Source organism: Mesoplodon mirus (genome assembly GCF_964341445.2).
Source record: "Mesoplodon mirus genome assembly, chromosome: 4".
Lineage (NCBI taxonomy): Eukaryota > Metazoa > Chordata > Mammalia > Artiodactyla > Ziphiidae > Mesoplodon > Mesoplodon mirus.
In genome coordinates, this window is record NC_138979.1 from 143,069,259 (window position 1) to 143,085,657 (window position 16,399).

Sequence of the window (16,399 nt, forward strand, 5' to 3'; positions counted from 1 at the left end):
GTTACTGAGGAGACCGCCAACTGTATTATCTCACTGATACAATAAGCAAATATTACTTGCAAAATAATAAAAACTGCCATAAAGCAGAAGTTTTTTTTTAAGTGTATAAATCGTGTAAGATTTCTTGAAAAGCCTCAAAAAGTTATATGAAACATGCCTTTTTACATTACCAGGGTTCAGGTACAGCTTCCCCAAAGAGAATAAAGGATAAGTAAAAATCTGCCCTACTAGTTTTAAAAAAGTATTATTTATCTATTCCATAATGCCTCCATAAACGGGGATAATTGAAAGCTTACAACAACAGTCAAATGCCTATAATGTTTCACACTTGTCTAAGCAGTCTGATGGTACAAGATACAGAGTAGATTACAGGAATGTTCAGTGGGTAAAACTCTCCCCTCTCCAGTGGGGTGAGAGAAACATCTGAGAACACATGCATGGGAACCGATGGATTCAGGAATAAACTGGCAATGAGATGTCTTTACTTTTAAAGGGTATTAGTCTTTAAGAATCAATATTTAAATTTTTGATAGAAAAACTAGAAAACTTAGAACTTAGAAAAACTGGGATGCGATTCTTTATAAACAGCCTTTTATAACCTTTTTCCATAAAACTTGTTTATATAACATTCAGAGCCTAAGCAGAATTCACTTATATCACATCTCTTGAAATATTTAAAAATTATGAAGGATGCTTACTATTATTATGAAAAAAATTAAGCATCACAAAAGAGAAGAAAGAAAGAGGTTGTTAACCTGACTCCTTCCCACTCTTCAGGGTTGATCTCAATTAAAGTTTGATATGTATCTTTTCAGATATATATTTAAAACATACACAAATGGAATCATACTTAACCCTAGCCTGCTTTTTGTCTGATTGTTTCATTAAAAAATATTCCTTGGACATCAATCCATACAAGTGCATGTAGACTGACCACATTCTTTTCAACAGCTACACAGTATCATAATCATCTCATTCTGCTTGATGAGTATTTAGATTATATATTAACTTTACTACCAATGATGCAGACAATCAGCCTCTTTATCCATAAATCTCTCCATTCAAGTATATTTTCTCAGGAGGAAAATTGCCGATATACCACATGTGCATTAAAAAAACCAACAAGCCACCACCAAATTGTCCCCCAAACAAGTATGTCAACATACACTCCCACCAACAGTGAATAAAAGTATAATCACTCAAACTCCTTATTTTCATATGTTGTACTCATTTTTTCCCAGTTTATATGCATTTTGCTACAGTCTTTAACATACAGAACTTTTAAACTTTTATGTAGTGTGTCAAATGTTTTCCTTTATGGCTTATAAAGGTCTGCTCACCCCCAGATTATATAAACACTCTCCCATATTTTCTTTTAATATTTGAGTTTATTTTTCACATTCAATCATTAACCCATCTACAAAGTAGGTGTTTACGATGAGTGATTTTTTTAAAAAGGATACCTCACTGTTCTTGTATCTTTATGTCAATACCAGACTTCATAATGATTCCTTACAGTGGTTCCATAATTAATTGCCAATACCCTGTTTTTGGTACCTGGATGAAATATCTGAGAAGCCCACACTACAAATATATTCACAGAGAACTGCCAAAAAATGATCAAAAATAAATTTAAATTCGAAATGATTTTTTAAGTTCTGCCAATTTAAAAACATGTAACCTCAAGTGTAAAGAATATTATTTAAATACTTCTTATAGCTTACCAACTGATCTGTTATCCATTTTCCTTCCATAGCTTTTAACACTCTGTATGGAGAAGAGACAAAGGAAATATGCTCTTAAAATAATGAATTCGGTGAAGCTCAAAAATGCAAAATCAACAACTTTTTAAAATAAGGTCTTAGAAACAGCTGGATATACCAAAGTGGGATGTCAGCACTGAAAAATGTTTTCCAGATTCCCTGCTCTCTGCAATTTTTTCTCACCTCCTTCCTTTTGCACTTTGAATACAGCTCAGAGCCTTTCTATAAACATTCACAATAAACTTCCATAACAGCCATAGCCTTTGTCCTCCATCATAATCAATAATTTCCATCAGTCATAATTAATAATGATGATAGCTACAAGAGAATTCATGGTCCAAATGCTATTGTTAGCTCCCCCCAAAATGGCACAAGCCATGGGACTTCCCTGGTGGTGCAGTTGTTCAGAATCCACCTGCCAGTGCAGGGGACACGGGTTCGAGCCCTGGTCCGGGAAGATCCCACGTGCCGCAGAGCAACTGAGCCCATGCACCACAACTACTGAGCGTGCACTCTAGAGCCCGTGAGCCACAACTACTGAGCCCGTGTGCCGCAACCACTGAAGCCCGTGCGCCTAGAGCCCGTGCTCCGCAACAAGAGAAACCACTGCAATGAGAAGCCCGTGCACCACAACAAAGAGTAGCCCCTGCTCGCCACTAGAGAAAGCCCGTGCACAGCAACGAAGACCCAACACAGCCATAAATGAATGAATGAATGAATGAATGAATGAATGAATAAATAAATAAATGCGTAAGCCAGCTTAGGCAAAAATCTGTTCTATGGAATGAAGTGTTCTATAGGAAAAAAAAAAAGTTTCCATGATAGAGTAAGTTAGAGAAATGACTGAGTTAAATAAATCTAAGCGGGTTTTTTCTAATGCAGAGTACCTCTGAAGATTTCATCTACTCATAAATGTGTTAATCAGGTCTGGGGTATGTATGGAGAATAGTGACTGGATCAGTTTGGGATAAGAGGTTCTACAGGACAATTCCCAAATCCAGAGGATGAGAGATTCATCTGGTGCTCATTAATACTCAGATTCCTGGGCCTCCCCCCAGACCTACTGAATCAGAATATCTGAGGATAAGATTCCAAGAATCTACATTTTTAACCAGTACCAAAGTTAATGAATTCTGATGTAGATGATCTGCAGACCACACTCTGCAAAACCCTGATACAGAAGAATAAAGATAAATAGAAGCAATAATGTCCTACAAGAGCCACCACCGCTAGTCTAATATGCCTTCTGTCCTGGCCCCATTTACCATACGTCAATTATCAGGGCCAGCGGTTTGATTCATCCATCCAGTCACTGCCTGCTGTGAACCAGGCACCAGGTTTGATCACAGTGTTTTCTAGAAACTTGATCATCTCTCCTATTTTGCTTCTCCCAGATGTACTGCTCTTCACACGGGGAGATTTGTAACCTAAATTCAATAAATTAGCAATCCACATGTATGCATACCACAGCACTGAATTAAACCATGTGATGACTGGACAACCTCCACAAATTAAAAAACAAAATGAATACTCACTCTTTTTGAAATTCTTCTTGCTTGCTCTTAAGTTGGCTTAATCTTTCTTTCTTGTCTATAAACCTGTAAGAAAAAAATTCAGTGTTTTATTTAAATGTTTATTTTTTTTCAGTTGAATGAGATTATGCAAATTCCTGAGAGCCAAACATTTCTGCAGACTCATCCGGAAATGTCACTGTCCTGAACATATCTTCTCAATGGCACACAGCTGCTTACCATTTGGTTATTTAAAACTAAGTTCAGGGGCTTCCCTGGTGGCACAGTGGTTGGGAGTCCGCCTGCCGATGCAGGGGACACGGGTTCGTGCCCCGATCCGGGAAGATCCCACATGCCGTGGAGCAGCTGGGCCCATGAGCCATGGCCGCTGGGCCTGCGCGTCCGGAGCCTTGCTCTGCAATGGGAGAGGCCACAGCAGAGGGAGGCCTGCGTACCGCAAAAAAAAAAACAAAAACAAAAACAAAACAAAACCCTAAGTTCAAATTCTCAGCTTTAAAACTCTTTCATGGGTTTATAAAATATGTCTATAGGTTTTTTCCACCCCTAGGTTAAATTGTCCTCCAAAACAGGTAAATCAGAGCACTAAAATGAATCGGAATTCAAGAAAAAGGAGGCTTCCATTACAAAAATAATTGTAATTATTAAGCTTAATTTAACCCTACTCTCATTTATAAATTGGTTCCTTATAATTCTTAAAGTACAATTTTTTTCTCACTAATTTTACTGTTAGCCATTACGGGCTAGCAATTTACTTAATAAAAGCTATCAAAAGGAAAGAATATCACATTGCAGTTCATTTTTGCTGTTAGTCACTATTCTACCCTTATTCTTATTTTCTGCCTGCTACCTTATGTGGGATTAGTTTGCTTTTTTGTGTTTTTTTTTTTTTGCAGTTTAAGGTAGGAACTTCAATCATCAACTTTAAGCCTCTCCCTTTTTAATATAAGTATACAGTTATAAATTTCCTCCAGAAGTATTGCTTAAGCTAAACCCTAAACATTTTGATATCGTGTATTTTACCACTTAGTTTGACATTTCTAATCTTCCATCAAATTCCCTCTTTGACCAATTAATTATTTAGAAGTGTATTGTTCAATTTCCAGATATATGGGTTTTTTGGTAACGTACTGTTATTTTTCTACTTTAATGCTGATGTGGTCCCAGAATATTCTCTATGAGATTTTAATCTTTTCATTTGAGACTGTCTTATGGCCTTGCATATGGTGCGCCATGTCTCAGTGAAAGTTCCATGTGCACTTGAAAGAACGTGTTTTCTATAGCTGCTGGATACAGAGTTCTATAAATGTCAACTAGCTGAAGGTGGCTAGCAGTGATACTCATATCTTCTAGGTCTATGCTGTTCAACACGGTAGCCATCAGGCACATGTGGCTACTGAGTACCTAAGATAACTTGTGACTTAATAAGAATTTTAGGTAAAAAAAAAAAAAAAGTATGACTAACATCATGCAACTGATTTTGAACTGAGCTAATGGTGGCTCACTACTTTCAAAAAAACAAAGGTAATTGCACATGCTACAGTAACATGGTGTGGAGTCCAAGATTAGGCCTTTGGCTATCTCGTGAAAAAATGAAAACAACTGAACAGAACCATAATAGCCCTAAAGATCTCTTCCTTAAAATAATCCAGACGTAAAAGTCTCTCTAACATACTATTTCTATAATCCCACATTTGAAACATACCCAGATATCTACTTCTAAATGGAAGGGATAAAATGGCCTAATTATGACCCTACCATTTAATAGTCAGTCACTGAAAATATACAATATATATTAAACAAGAAACCAAATCAGATAATATTACATGTGACAGAATTATATACTTACATGACTAAATTAAAAATTTAGTTTCTCAGTTGCACTACCCACATTTCAATAGCCACATATGGCTGGGGGCTACCTTACTGGATGGCGTAGATACGGAACATCACTGCACAAAGTTGTAGTGGGTAGCACTGCAGTGGCCAGTAAGGTGGTAACTACGTGAAACAGTATTAGAAAACTCAGAAAACAGTGTGGGATGTGGACAAATTCATAGATTCATCAATTAATTTATCAGGCATTTACTATGTGCCTGCAACTTATGACAAAGCATTTTACAGAACGTTAAGAAATCGAATCTTTCATTTTTCTGCAACTGGCTGTGAACTAGACAGGTTACTTGTTATATGCTTCCATTTCCTTCTATCAAAGATGAGAAACGAATGTGGTATTTACTTCTACCTAATGTGGTGATTCATGCTCCGATGATAACCTGAAGGAGATGACAAACTCGAAAGACTCATCCACCTGTGTAAACAAAGGACTGACATGGAGGATAAAATCCTGCTTTTAGGGACTCTAAGTCAGATCTGTTGTAAAAATGCCACTTTGCACTAAAACAAATTGGGATGCTAACACTGTCCAGCTTTGTATCAAGCTGGTTAGTTCTCTTGGGTTTAAAAACAAACAAACAAAACAAAACAACGAACTTAAAACATAAACATACAGAGGACAGCAGGAATAACAAGCAGAAGATGACAGTTCCTACTGTATCAAACACTTCATGAGTAATGTCGTTCTTCATGAAGGAAATGAAAACTAGGTGGTGCAAACAAAGCAAAAGCAGATGGTTATCAAGGAATGCGGCTGGTCAGCGAGCCAACTGCTCACCAGCGCCTCATCCATCCTCTGCATTCTCCATCCCAGGACTCACAGAGATAGATGAAGACAAAGAAGAAAAAAGAAAAAGCAAGGGGGGAAAGGCCTTTTTTATATACTGTCTTTGAAGCTGGGTTTATCATGTAAAATGTTTTGTATCTTTTTCCACTTCAGAACATAAAGACCTACCTCATTCTTTAACAGGTACACAGAATTTCACTGAATGGACATCATATAATTTATTTACAGAAACACCTACTGATGAACATTGCCATCGCTTCCAAATTTTCACCATTATCAGCAATGTTAGAAATGAATAGCCGGGTGCATCTAGGTTTACATGGCAACTCCTGGCAGTTATCTTTAAATTTCCTCTGAATCATTTCATATTATATTTACAACCCTACCAACCTGTTTTCTTACTCGCAGCACTGCCCATTTTACTCTGCTAACCTGACTGGTCTCCTACTCCCTCTCTTCAAAGACAGTTCACAATTCATTTATTTGCCTTTCTTCATTTCACAGTTAGAAATGTTTAACACCTTTTCCTATCTTATTGGCTACTTTTCTTTTGTTATCCCCCTATGCCCTTTGTTCACTTTTCTATAGTTTTTTTTTTTTTTTTTAATTTTTGGCTGCACTGGGTCTCATTGCTGTGCATGGGCTTCCTCTAATTGCAGTGAGCAGGGTCCACTCTTCATTGCAGTGCGCGGGCTTCTCATTGCGGTGGCTTCTCTTGTTGCAAAGCACGGGGCTTCCTCTAATTGCGGTGAGCAGGGTCCACTCCTCATTGCGGTGTGTGGGCTTCTCATTGCGGTGGCTTCTCTTGTTGCAGAGCACGGGCTCTAGGCACGTGGGCTTCAGTAGTTGTGGCTCGCGGGCTCTAGAGTGCAGGCTCAGTAGTTGTGGCGCACGGGCTTAGCTACTCTGTGGCATGTGGGATCTTCCCTGACCAGGGCATGAACCCGTGTCCCCTGCATTGGCAGGTGGATTCTTAACCACTGCGTCACCAGGGAAGTTCTATAGTTTTTTTTTTTAAAGGGTTATTTATTAGAGAAATTAGCTATTTCCTTTCATACATCTTGAAATTATTCTTCCTCAATCTGCTTAGTGACTACTTATGTTTCTGCTCTACAAATTTTCCAAAATTTTATGCAGATACATTTATCAATTTTGTTGTTGTTGTTCAGTGGCTCTACAGTTTTCTATTGTTTTCCGAAAAGAATCTGCCAGTGAACCTATACCGTGCATCAGGGCTTTTACAACACTATTTCTTCCTTCCTTCCTTCCTTCCTCCCTCCCTCCCTCTTTCTGTCTTTACTTATTTATCTATCTAAGCTGGGTCATACTTGCGCCACGTGGGATCTTTGTTGTGGCATGCAGGATCCTTTTTTTTTTTTAGTTGCGGCATGTGGGATCTAGTTCCCTGACCAGGGACTGAACCTGGGCCCCCTGCGTTGGAAGCGCAGAGTCCTAGCCACTGGACCACCAGGGAAGTCCCTACAACACTATTTCTTATATTTCCTTTCCCAATTTAAAAATGCCTTCTTTGTTATTTACCAAATTCCTCCAGACTTATACTTGCTTTTCTTCCCTACAAAAGTACTCCCTTAAGCTGACTTTAAAAAGTGCCCCCGTGATAGAGACTGATGAAAACTAGGAGCAGATGGTCATACAGAGTCTGGGTTGTGTGCCATCTCTTGTAGTCAACAGTGCTACAAGAGATGGCACACAACCCAGCTCAGGCTTCAGAGGGAGCTCTCCAGCAGTCACGCCTGCCTGGGCTGCCCCTTGAGGACAGGTTAGAGGTGGCCTTGCTAAGGGAAGGAAGGCATTGTAGGCAGAGGAAATTCTGCTGTTTCACAAGGTGAGAAGTTAATCTGTCCTGCCCTAGAGAACCTCAATACACCAGCGGGACAGCAGGGACAGGAATGTGCTGCTGACAAGGATCAGTTAAGAGTGTGACCCTCATCACTCCACGCTACCCCATGGCCACAGGTCGTCCTGGGTGACTGAGTGGATCTGGCTACAGGTGGGACTGGTCACCTAAGTCTGTCCCACGCAATCAGAAAAGCAGCACCGGCCATGCACTCTATCAGGGATCCTACTATTAATTCTGTGCTAGATGAGCATTAACATCGTCCTAACACCTACAACTTACTGAGCACTTACTCAGTGTCTTTCATAAAATCACTCTAATCCCTCCACCTGCCTTCTCAGTCCTTTCCCTCATCCTCGGTGCCTAGGGTAACGGCAATAGAAAAGCCCAAGAAGCACTACTAATGTATTTTAAGAAAGGTAAAACAAACAAACAAAACCCACAAAGCTTTCGAATATGCCATTGAGGGCCTTAAAAATTAGTAAACCCTTTGAACCACTTATGCAGTTCAAGGAAAAGATCAGAGATGACGAAGAAGATTTATGCCAATTGTGAAATTAGTCATAATAGCAAAAACTGGAAACAACTTTAATGTCCAAAAGGAGAATGATTATCAAACGACACCATATTGCCATGAAGGACATTAAAATATTTTTGTAGACAAAGACATTAGTATGTGTTGATGAGATGTTGGGTTAAAGAAAACGAAAAAGCAGGGCATCAAACTATATACACATGGTATGATTCCAAATGAAAAAAATATATTTACAAGCACACATATACATAGAAACAAGGCTGGAAGCAAATATAACAAAACACTAACAGTTGTGAGAATATGGGCAAAATCAGTTTCTTTCTTTAGGTATTATTGTACTTTACAAGTTTCCTACAATAATCATACATACTTTTATAATCAGAAAAAAAGACAGTATTCAATCAAGTAAAATTTCTCAAGCTCCGCCTCTGGGGATCATATCCACTATAAAAATATACACAATCCCCTAAAAGTATCTAAAGTCCTTAGGTCTCATGACACCAATTATATTCCTTAGGTTCCTTAAATCTAAAAGCAGAAAATGAGCATTAACAGTTTTTAGGTCAGTGGTGGAGAATTATCCCCAGCTCCAATTTGGATACAGGTTTGGTGAAAAGTTAACGATGATTCTGGCTCTAGAGATAAGGCAGAAAGGCTTCTTGGGGAAGAGAGAGCACAAATGCCCCTGGAGAAGAGCACAGCAATCTCCCTTATTTAAGCAGAAATGGTTAAAGAACTGCATATTTCTTGAACTAGGATACTAACACAGCAAGAATTACTAGCCATCAAATTTTTCTCCCTTAAATTCTTTAGGCATTCAAGAATATAATGTTTATGGACAAATGCAACATGAAAAAACATAGTCCTTATCAGAATGGTTCTTCTATCTTATGTTAGAATATTTAGGTATGAGAAAATACACAGCTGACCCTTGAACAATGCAGGTTTCAACTGAGTGGGTCCACTAATATGCAGATACTTTTCAACAGTAAATACTACAGTACTACATGGTCGGAATTTGGTTGAATCTGTGGATGTGGAGGAACTGTGGATAAGGAGGGCTGCCTATAAATTACAGGTGAATTAACCCCTGTTGTTCAAGGGTTAACTGTAGTAAAAACATACTCCACTGGCAGGAATGAAGGTTAAGTGATTAGAAGAAAGTAGAAACAGAGCATTGTTTCGTTTTCTCCCTTGTAAAATGGGAATAGTGATTATCCTACTTGGTTATAGGGATTAAATAAGATAAATGTGAAAGCATCAGGTACAGGCACTTAGCATATAATATAGGCTAGTTTCCCTTTTCTTCATTGCAATGAGTGATTTTGCACTTAATCTTACTAATGTATTAAATTGAATATATATATATATTTATATTTATTTATTTATTTATATTTATTTATTTATACATGTATTTCAGGTCTGGAGGTAAATTCAAGAATTAGCATAGCCCAGCAATAAGTAAGGAACAACTATTCTGAGTTTCCTCATTCTAAAAACAGATTAATAACTCATGGTTTTGTGGTAGGGAACAAATGACATAATAAATGTGAAATTCTTTTATAAATTCTAAAAGGTACACATAATGGTAAGAGTAGCCACTGATACTGATCGAAAACAAAAGTTATATTTTCTTAGCAGATCCACATGTATTGGTGTAAATACAATTAATAAGCTGCATGGGATGGGAGTTGTGACCCTTCTTGAAAGACAATACCAAACAGAAGTCAGGTTGATAAACGCTTGTCTAAAGATGGGGAGTCCAGCTACCTATAGAGCTTTTATTCTGCTGAGTGGGGCATACAAATGTGGGCCCAGAACCAAAATCCTATGACAATATTTTTATTAGCTACAGTGACTGACAACCAAAAAGATACTGGAGGGCAGAACAGAGATGTCTAAAGGGTAGTTTTTTGGATGTTGGCTGTGTCTTCCCCTTGAAATGTTCAGTAACATCTACATTTCTTGCCCGCCCTTTATCCCACCTCTCAATTTGTTTAGAGCCCATATTGCTGTTTCTTGGTAGAACTGTAGTCATATATTCTTAAAACTCATCAGTGAAGGTAGTGCTGCATTGTTTCTGATGCAAGGTACATATAAAAGCAATACTGGAACTTCCCTGGTGGTCCAGTGGGTAAGACTTCACGCTGCCAATGCAGGGGGCCTGCGTTCGATCCCTTCAGGGAACCTGCATGCCGCAACTAATCGTTTGCATGCCACAACTAAGAAGCCTGCATGCTGCAACTAAAAAGATCCCGCATGCCGCAACTAAGACCCAGTGCAGCCAAAATAAATTAAAAAAAAAAAGCAATACTACCCATATGCTCATAAATTTTGCCTTTCTTTTTGAACCACACTTTAAAATAACTGGTTCCTAAACCAGCAGGCAGATGTTCCTGGGTATCCTCAGATTATGTTCCCTGTCTCACTCCTACACTATCATAAACCAGTAAGCAATTTTTTTCAGTTTTGAGTGGAAAGATTACTTCAACTTGTTATCTATTGGGCAGCAGTCTTATTTTTGGTGTCAGATAAATGTATAATCCAGAAAATTATGTTCCTGTTAAAAGACCTGTAATTTTTTTTAAAATAAATTTATTTATTTATTTAATTTTTAAATTTTTGACTGCTTTGGGTCTTTGTTGCTGTGCACAGGGTTTCTCTAGTTGCAGCGAGCGGGGGTTACTCTTTGTTGTGGTACACGGGCTTCTCATTGCGGAGCATGGGCTCTAGGCACGCGGAGGATTCAGTAACTGTGGCACGCAAGCTCGGTAGTTGTGACTCACAGGCTCTAGAGCTCAGGCTCAGTAGTTGTGCCACACGGGCTTAGCTGCTCTGCGGCATGTGAGATCTTCCCGGACCAAGGATCGAACCCACGTCCCCTGTATTGGCAGGCGGATTCCCAACCATTGCGCCACCAGGTTAAGTCCAAGACCCGTAATTTTTAAATGTTCTCCAGTACAAGATCCAAAGGAGCCTGTGTTGAGAGTGCTGCTTAAAATCATTCCTCTTCATCTCTTAAGGAAGCACACACATCAAAAGGCAGATGAAAAAGCAGAGAAGAAAGTGGGCACTGTTTTCGGACTGAGGCCAAGGTGGGAGATGAGGAAAGGATAGTGCTGGGAGGGTACCAAGGTTATAAGGAAGTGTTCCCACTGAACAATAACAAAAAAAGTAGCGCATTCAGGTATTTTTCAATCTAACTGCCAAACTCATACTGTCCACAAAATTATGTAAAGATGCATGTTCCCTGCTTAGGAGTCAGAAGAACTAATTATTGGGAGGCAGATTTGTTCTTTAATATCTAATTTTCCTTGAACTGCTAAACCATTACAAACTATATATTCAGCTAGTCTATTAATGAAACCTTAAAAACTACATCTACATTTACAAGAACTTTGATATGCACATCACATTCAAGATCCTTATAGGCACAGCTAATCTGGCTAATTTACTGAAAAGAATCAGAGGTTAAACAAGAGTATTTAAATTGTGCTGTAAGCTTCCATATTTTATTTCAAAGTGGTTTCCAACAGTTAGTGAGGAGCTTTTCATAAGTAAAAGGAAAAAAGTCTGAAAGCAACATTTTTCGTAAATACTGAAGACAACAGAATATCTCACAATCAACCTTTGGCCCAAAAATTTAAGGCTTATTAGTAGTCAGTGTAAAGCTCTGAGAGCAGAGACCTGCCTTTCTCTTCTGTAACTGCCAGAATATTTTATGCAGATAACTGTACCCAATGAGAGCTCAGTAAAGCTGATTTGACCATTAGGACAGTGGTCCTGGGTCTCAACAGATTCTCACATCCTACTAGATGCTAGGCACTGTGCTGGGAACAAAGGGAAACAAACAAGCAAACTCCTCTTCCTTAGGAATACAAGGTTCAGAACGGGGAACGATGGGAAGTGAAGTGAAGCTGTCTGTTATCCCTGAACCTTAAAATTTCTTTTTCATTTCTAAATTTTGAATGGTTCTGGTATTTAGTTTTCACTTTTCTGCTTGGTCATAAAAAGAAATCCACTACAACACATCCCTCTTCTGAAAATAATTTGTATTTCAGCTTCTAAAGTTGTCTTGCCTTTACCATTCCTTCAACAATCTGCTTATTGTGTGCTACCCACTGCCGCTGCACTAAGCACTGGGGATCCAACTGAACAAAACCAGAATTCATGCCTGCGTGGAACTACATTCTGGATGCAGTTACTTTCCTCAAAAAAGTAACACCACTTACCATGCTCAATACCATGAAAGAATTGAGTATTGTGACAGAAATGGGGGGGGAGAGATGGAAGTGGGGACCTATCTTAGTGAAGGTCAGGGACGTCTCACTGAGGAAGTAACATTTAAGTTGAGACATGAAAGGAAAAGTGACAATCAGGAGGAACAGTGTTCCAGGCAGAGGGAACAGCAAGGAAAAAGACCCATGGGTGGAAAAGTTTCATGTGTCTGGGGATGTGAGAGAAGGCCCAACTACTGAGCTGTGAACATGAGGGTACATGGCAAGCGTTTATTTTTTGAGTACTTAATACATGCTAGACATCATGCTAAGTACTTCAGTGCATGCTCTTATGTAATCACTACCAGAAACCTATGAAGTTAGATACTCCATTTTCAAAATGAAATAAGCACAGGAGAGACTAAGAAACTTCAAAATCACATAGCAAGTGGTGGAGCTTGGATTCAATTCAAAATAGCTTGAATCCAAAGACCACATTTTAAACTCAACCTTACAGCCAAAGTTAGAAGGTAGGCAGTAGCCAAATCACATGGGGCTTAATATGCCATGGTAAGGAGCTTGAATTTTATTTTAAATAAAGTGGAAAGCCACTGAAAAGGTTTAAGCAAAACAGTGACATTATCTGATTTACATTTCTACTGTGGCTGTTGTGTGAAGGCCAGAGGGAGGCTAGGGAGTAGCTGTATGTGTAAAAGAAAGGAAACTAATAAGTAGCCGTGAGAGAAATGATAGTGGTCTGGACCAGAAGTAGACAGATTCAAGATCTACTCTCGAGCAGATCAAATTAGACTTGTCAATATTTTGGATACATGGAATAAGAAAAAAGGAAAAAGCTAGGATAACTCCCAGGTTTCTGGCTTTAGTGACAAATGGGTCGTGATTTATAATAATGAAGTGATTCAGAATCATACTAAGTTTGAGAAGGAAGGGTAGATTGACCCAATCATTCAACAAATCTTTATTAAGCTTCTACTATGTGAGGATACAGCAGAGTACAAAACTGCTTTTTTCTCACAGAGCTTACATCACTGGAGCAGGGGGCAGTTAGACAAATTAATATGTAAACCATAAGACGGTGATAAGTGCTATGGAAAACAATAAAGCAGGTTAAGTGGGAAAGGACGTTACTATTTCAGTTGAATAGTCCAAAGAAAGAGTTCCTCTAATGTATGAGCAGAGGCCTAAAGGAATCAAAGGAAGGAGCCCTGAAGACTTCTAGAAGAAAAGAGTCCTGGCAGTCTGAATAAGACTGCAGTGGTCCTGAAGCAGGAGTGTTCTTGGTATGTTTGAGGACTGGCACGGAGGCCAGGATGGTACTGCCGAGTGGGTAAGGGAAAAGCAACAGGAGATCAACAGAGGAACAGACAGTACAGAACTTTGGATAAGGACTTTGGCTTTTTTTTTACTTTGGGTAAAACAGGAAACCCCTGGAAGATGTGAACAGAGGCATGGAGGAGTGGTGTTACTCTGGCTGCAATATGGGAATTACACTATAAAGGAGAAAGGGAAGCAGGAACTCAAGAGGCAATAATCCTCTGGTGGACCAAACCAGGAGGGAGTGAAAGGGTTGGATTTAGGATAGGTTTTGAAGGTTGGATGGGATTTGTTGATGGGATTATATATGGTGGCATTAAGAGAGGAGTCAAGGAAGACTGGGTTTCTTTGGCCTGTGCCAAGGAGTGAGGTTACCATTTACTGGGCTGGAATGAGCATGAGAGGAACAGATTTATGATGGATAATCATGAATTCAGTGTGCCATGTTAAGATGGAGATTCTCATTACAAATTTAAATACAGACAGAGTATGCAGCTGTTTTCTTGATTTCACAAAGGCCTGGGTTGGAGATACAAGTCTGGCAGTCTTCAGCATATAGACGATATTTAAATTATGGGAATTAATCTTAGAAAAAGTATATGGAGAAGAGGGTCCAGAACTGAACCCATGATAAACTCCATCAGTTAGACATTTCCATCTCATACCTAGTATTCTTATAATAAAACTGTGTTAATTTTTTAAGCTATTACTTATTACATAAGCAGTTTCTAAAGTCATCAAGTACATCAAATGAGACACAGTGATGAACTAAAAGACTGTATCATACAAATCTCCTCAAAAGAAATGAACTCCATTCATGATGAGAGGACTGTCAGCAACTCAAAAAACACTTCCAAATACAGCCGTTATATAATCCAGGGGTTAAGTGCATGGCATATGGGTTCAGGCTGCCTGGAATTTAATTCTGGTCCCCACACTTATTATCTGTGTGACCCAGGGAAAGGTACTGTGCAGTTGCCTTAGCAGTAAGTTACAGAAAATAACTTACCGGGTTGTTGTAAATGAATTAATACCTGAACTTTTGCACTGAAAAAATTAGCTGGCTTAATATAATTGACACTAAGTTATTGAAACAGAAGTTGGGCCTGAGAGACCTTGCAGCTAATCACACTAATTTTTCAATTATCTTAACCAAGAACTTGTAGGTCTCTGTTTAAATTTCAAAACAAGGCCAAAACGCGTCTTTGAATTCTCTTAACTAAGGGCTTGCAGCTCCCAGTCTGGATTTTAAAACAAAGCCAAAACACATACCCAAACTCCTTAGCATCTAAAACAATCTTTGGAAAAGGGAGGAACTAGCTAGCCTAGTTCACACATTAGAGTAAGCATGTCTGATAAGATCCACCTGTGACACAGGCTACCAGGGCCCGAATCCCTCTTAACCAGTTATTTGTTTCTCCTCTGGTCTCTCCTCTAGAGAATGAACGTGCTTTCGAAAACAAAGGTTAAACCCAGCATCTGAATGGGAGTGGAACAAAGTACCGAGAATCCAACTCTATGGCAGTAATAGGAGAAGACCTCTCCACAGCCACCATCTATCCCTTTTCCCTAGTACCCAAGAGCACCGTGAGGTCAGACTCCTCTCGAGTGGATTAGGGGGAAACGGCGACCTTCTCTCTTCTGGCCTCCATCCCCGACTCTTTCCCCTGGGAGCAAAGCGCCGGCGCAAAGCAGTTACCCTCCCTACCTCCCCCTCCTCTCGCTGGGCTCCGGGGCCCAAACTCAGGCCCCAGGCTCCAGCCTCCGAGCCGGTGGAGATACCCGGGTTAGAAACCATAGGGCCGTGGCGGCTGCCGTACCTTTCACGGTCGCGGCCGTCGAAGTAGACGAAATCGCCGCTCTGGACGCACTTGGCGCAGGTCAGCCGCCGGCGGGTGGTGTTGCACAGTGGGCACCGCTCGACTGCCACGTACAGTCCCTCCGCGTCGTCCACAGAGTCTACGAGGTCCCGGGCGACGGGCTGGGGCCCGCAGCCAGGAGCCTCCGGCGCCCGGGATCCCTTCCCACTGGGAGACGCCATGATGGACTGAGAGCAGAGCCAGTCACGTGGGATTTTGTTTTCAACCAGGTGCATCCTGGGCGAGGAGGAGGAGGGGCCTGGGGAGGGGCCGGAAGCGCGGCGGGAGTCCCGCGAGACCCTCGCCCGGCCTCGCCCAGCCCTCGGCCGCCGAGGGCCGAAGGGGCAGTGGCTTTTTCTGACAGTTCGGGGGCGGCCGCTTCCGAAGCAGGAATTATGTTTAGACGGGCGAGTCAGCCCAACAGAATGTCATCAGCGGCTCAATCACGCCCAGGCTACACGTTAACGCCTCCAGCTTGTGCAAGAAATAGTAATACGATGCCCTAAGGATTCTGGGAAAACAGACTGGGAACACAATGAGGGAATTTCTGTCATTCGCTCTGGATGCTTTTAAATTTGGCTAAAACTACCGCAGAGTTGGGTGAGGGAACTGGGTCTTGG

At 40.2% G+C, this 16,399-nt stretch overlaps 1 protein-coding gene across 2 annotated transcripts in view; it reads right to left on the minus strand.

The window, feature by feature from the left end:
• ATG14 (autophagy related 14) overlaps positions 1-16,105 on the minus strand; it is a 38,316-nt gene extending 22,211 nt beyond the window's left edge. For both annotated transcript variants that reach the window (XM_082618648.1, XM_082618647.1), the window contains exons 1-3: positions 15,741-16,105; positions 3,299-3,361; positions 1,725-1,767 (exon numbers count right to left, since the gene is read on the minus strand). In XM_082618648.1, the coding sequence (XP_082474774.1) occupies positions 1,725-1,767; positions 3,299-3,361; positions 15,741-16,015 (381 nt within the window). In that variant the 5' untranslated portion in view covers positions 16,016-16,105. The remainder of the gene's footprint in view (positions 1-1,724; positions 1,768-3,298; positions 3,362-15,740) is intronic.
• Positions 16,106-16,399: the final 294 nt, after the last annotated feature.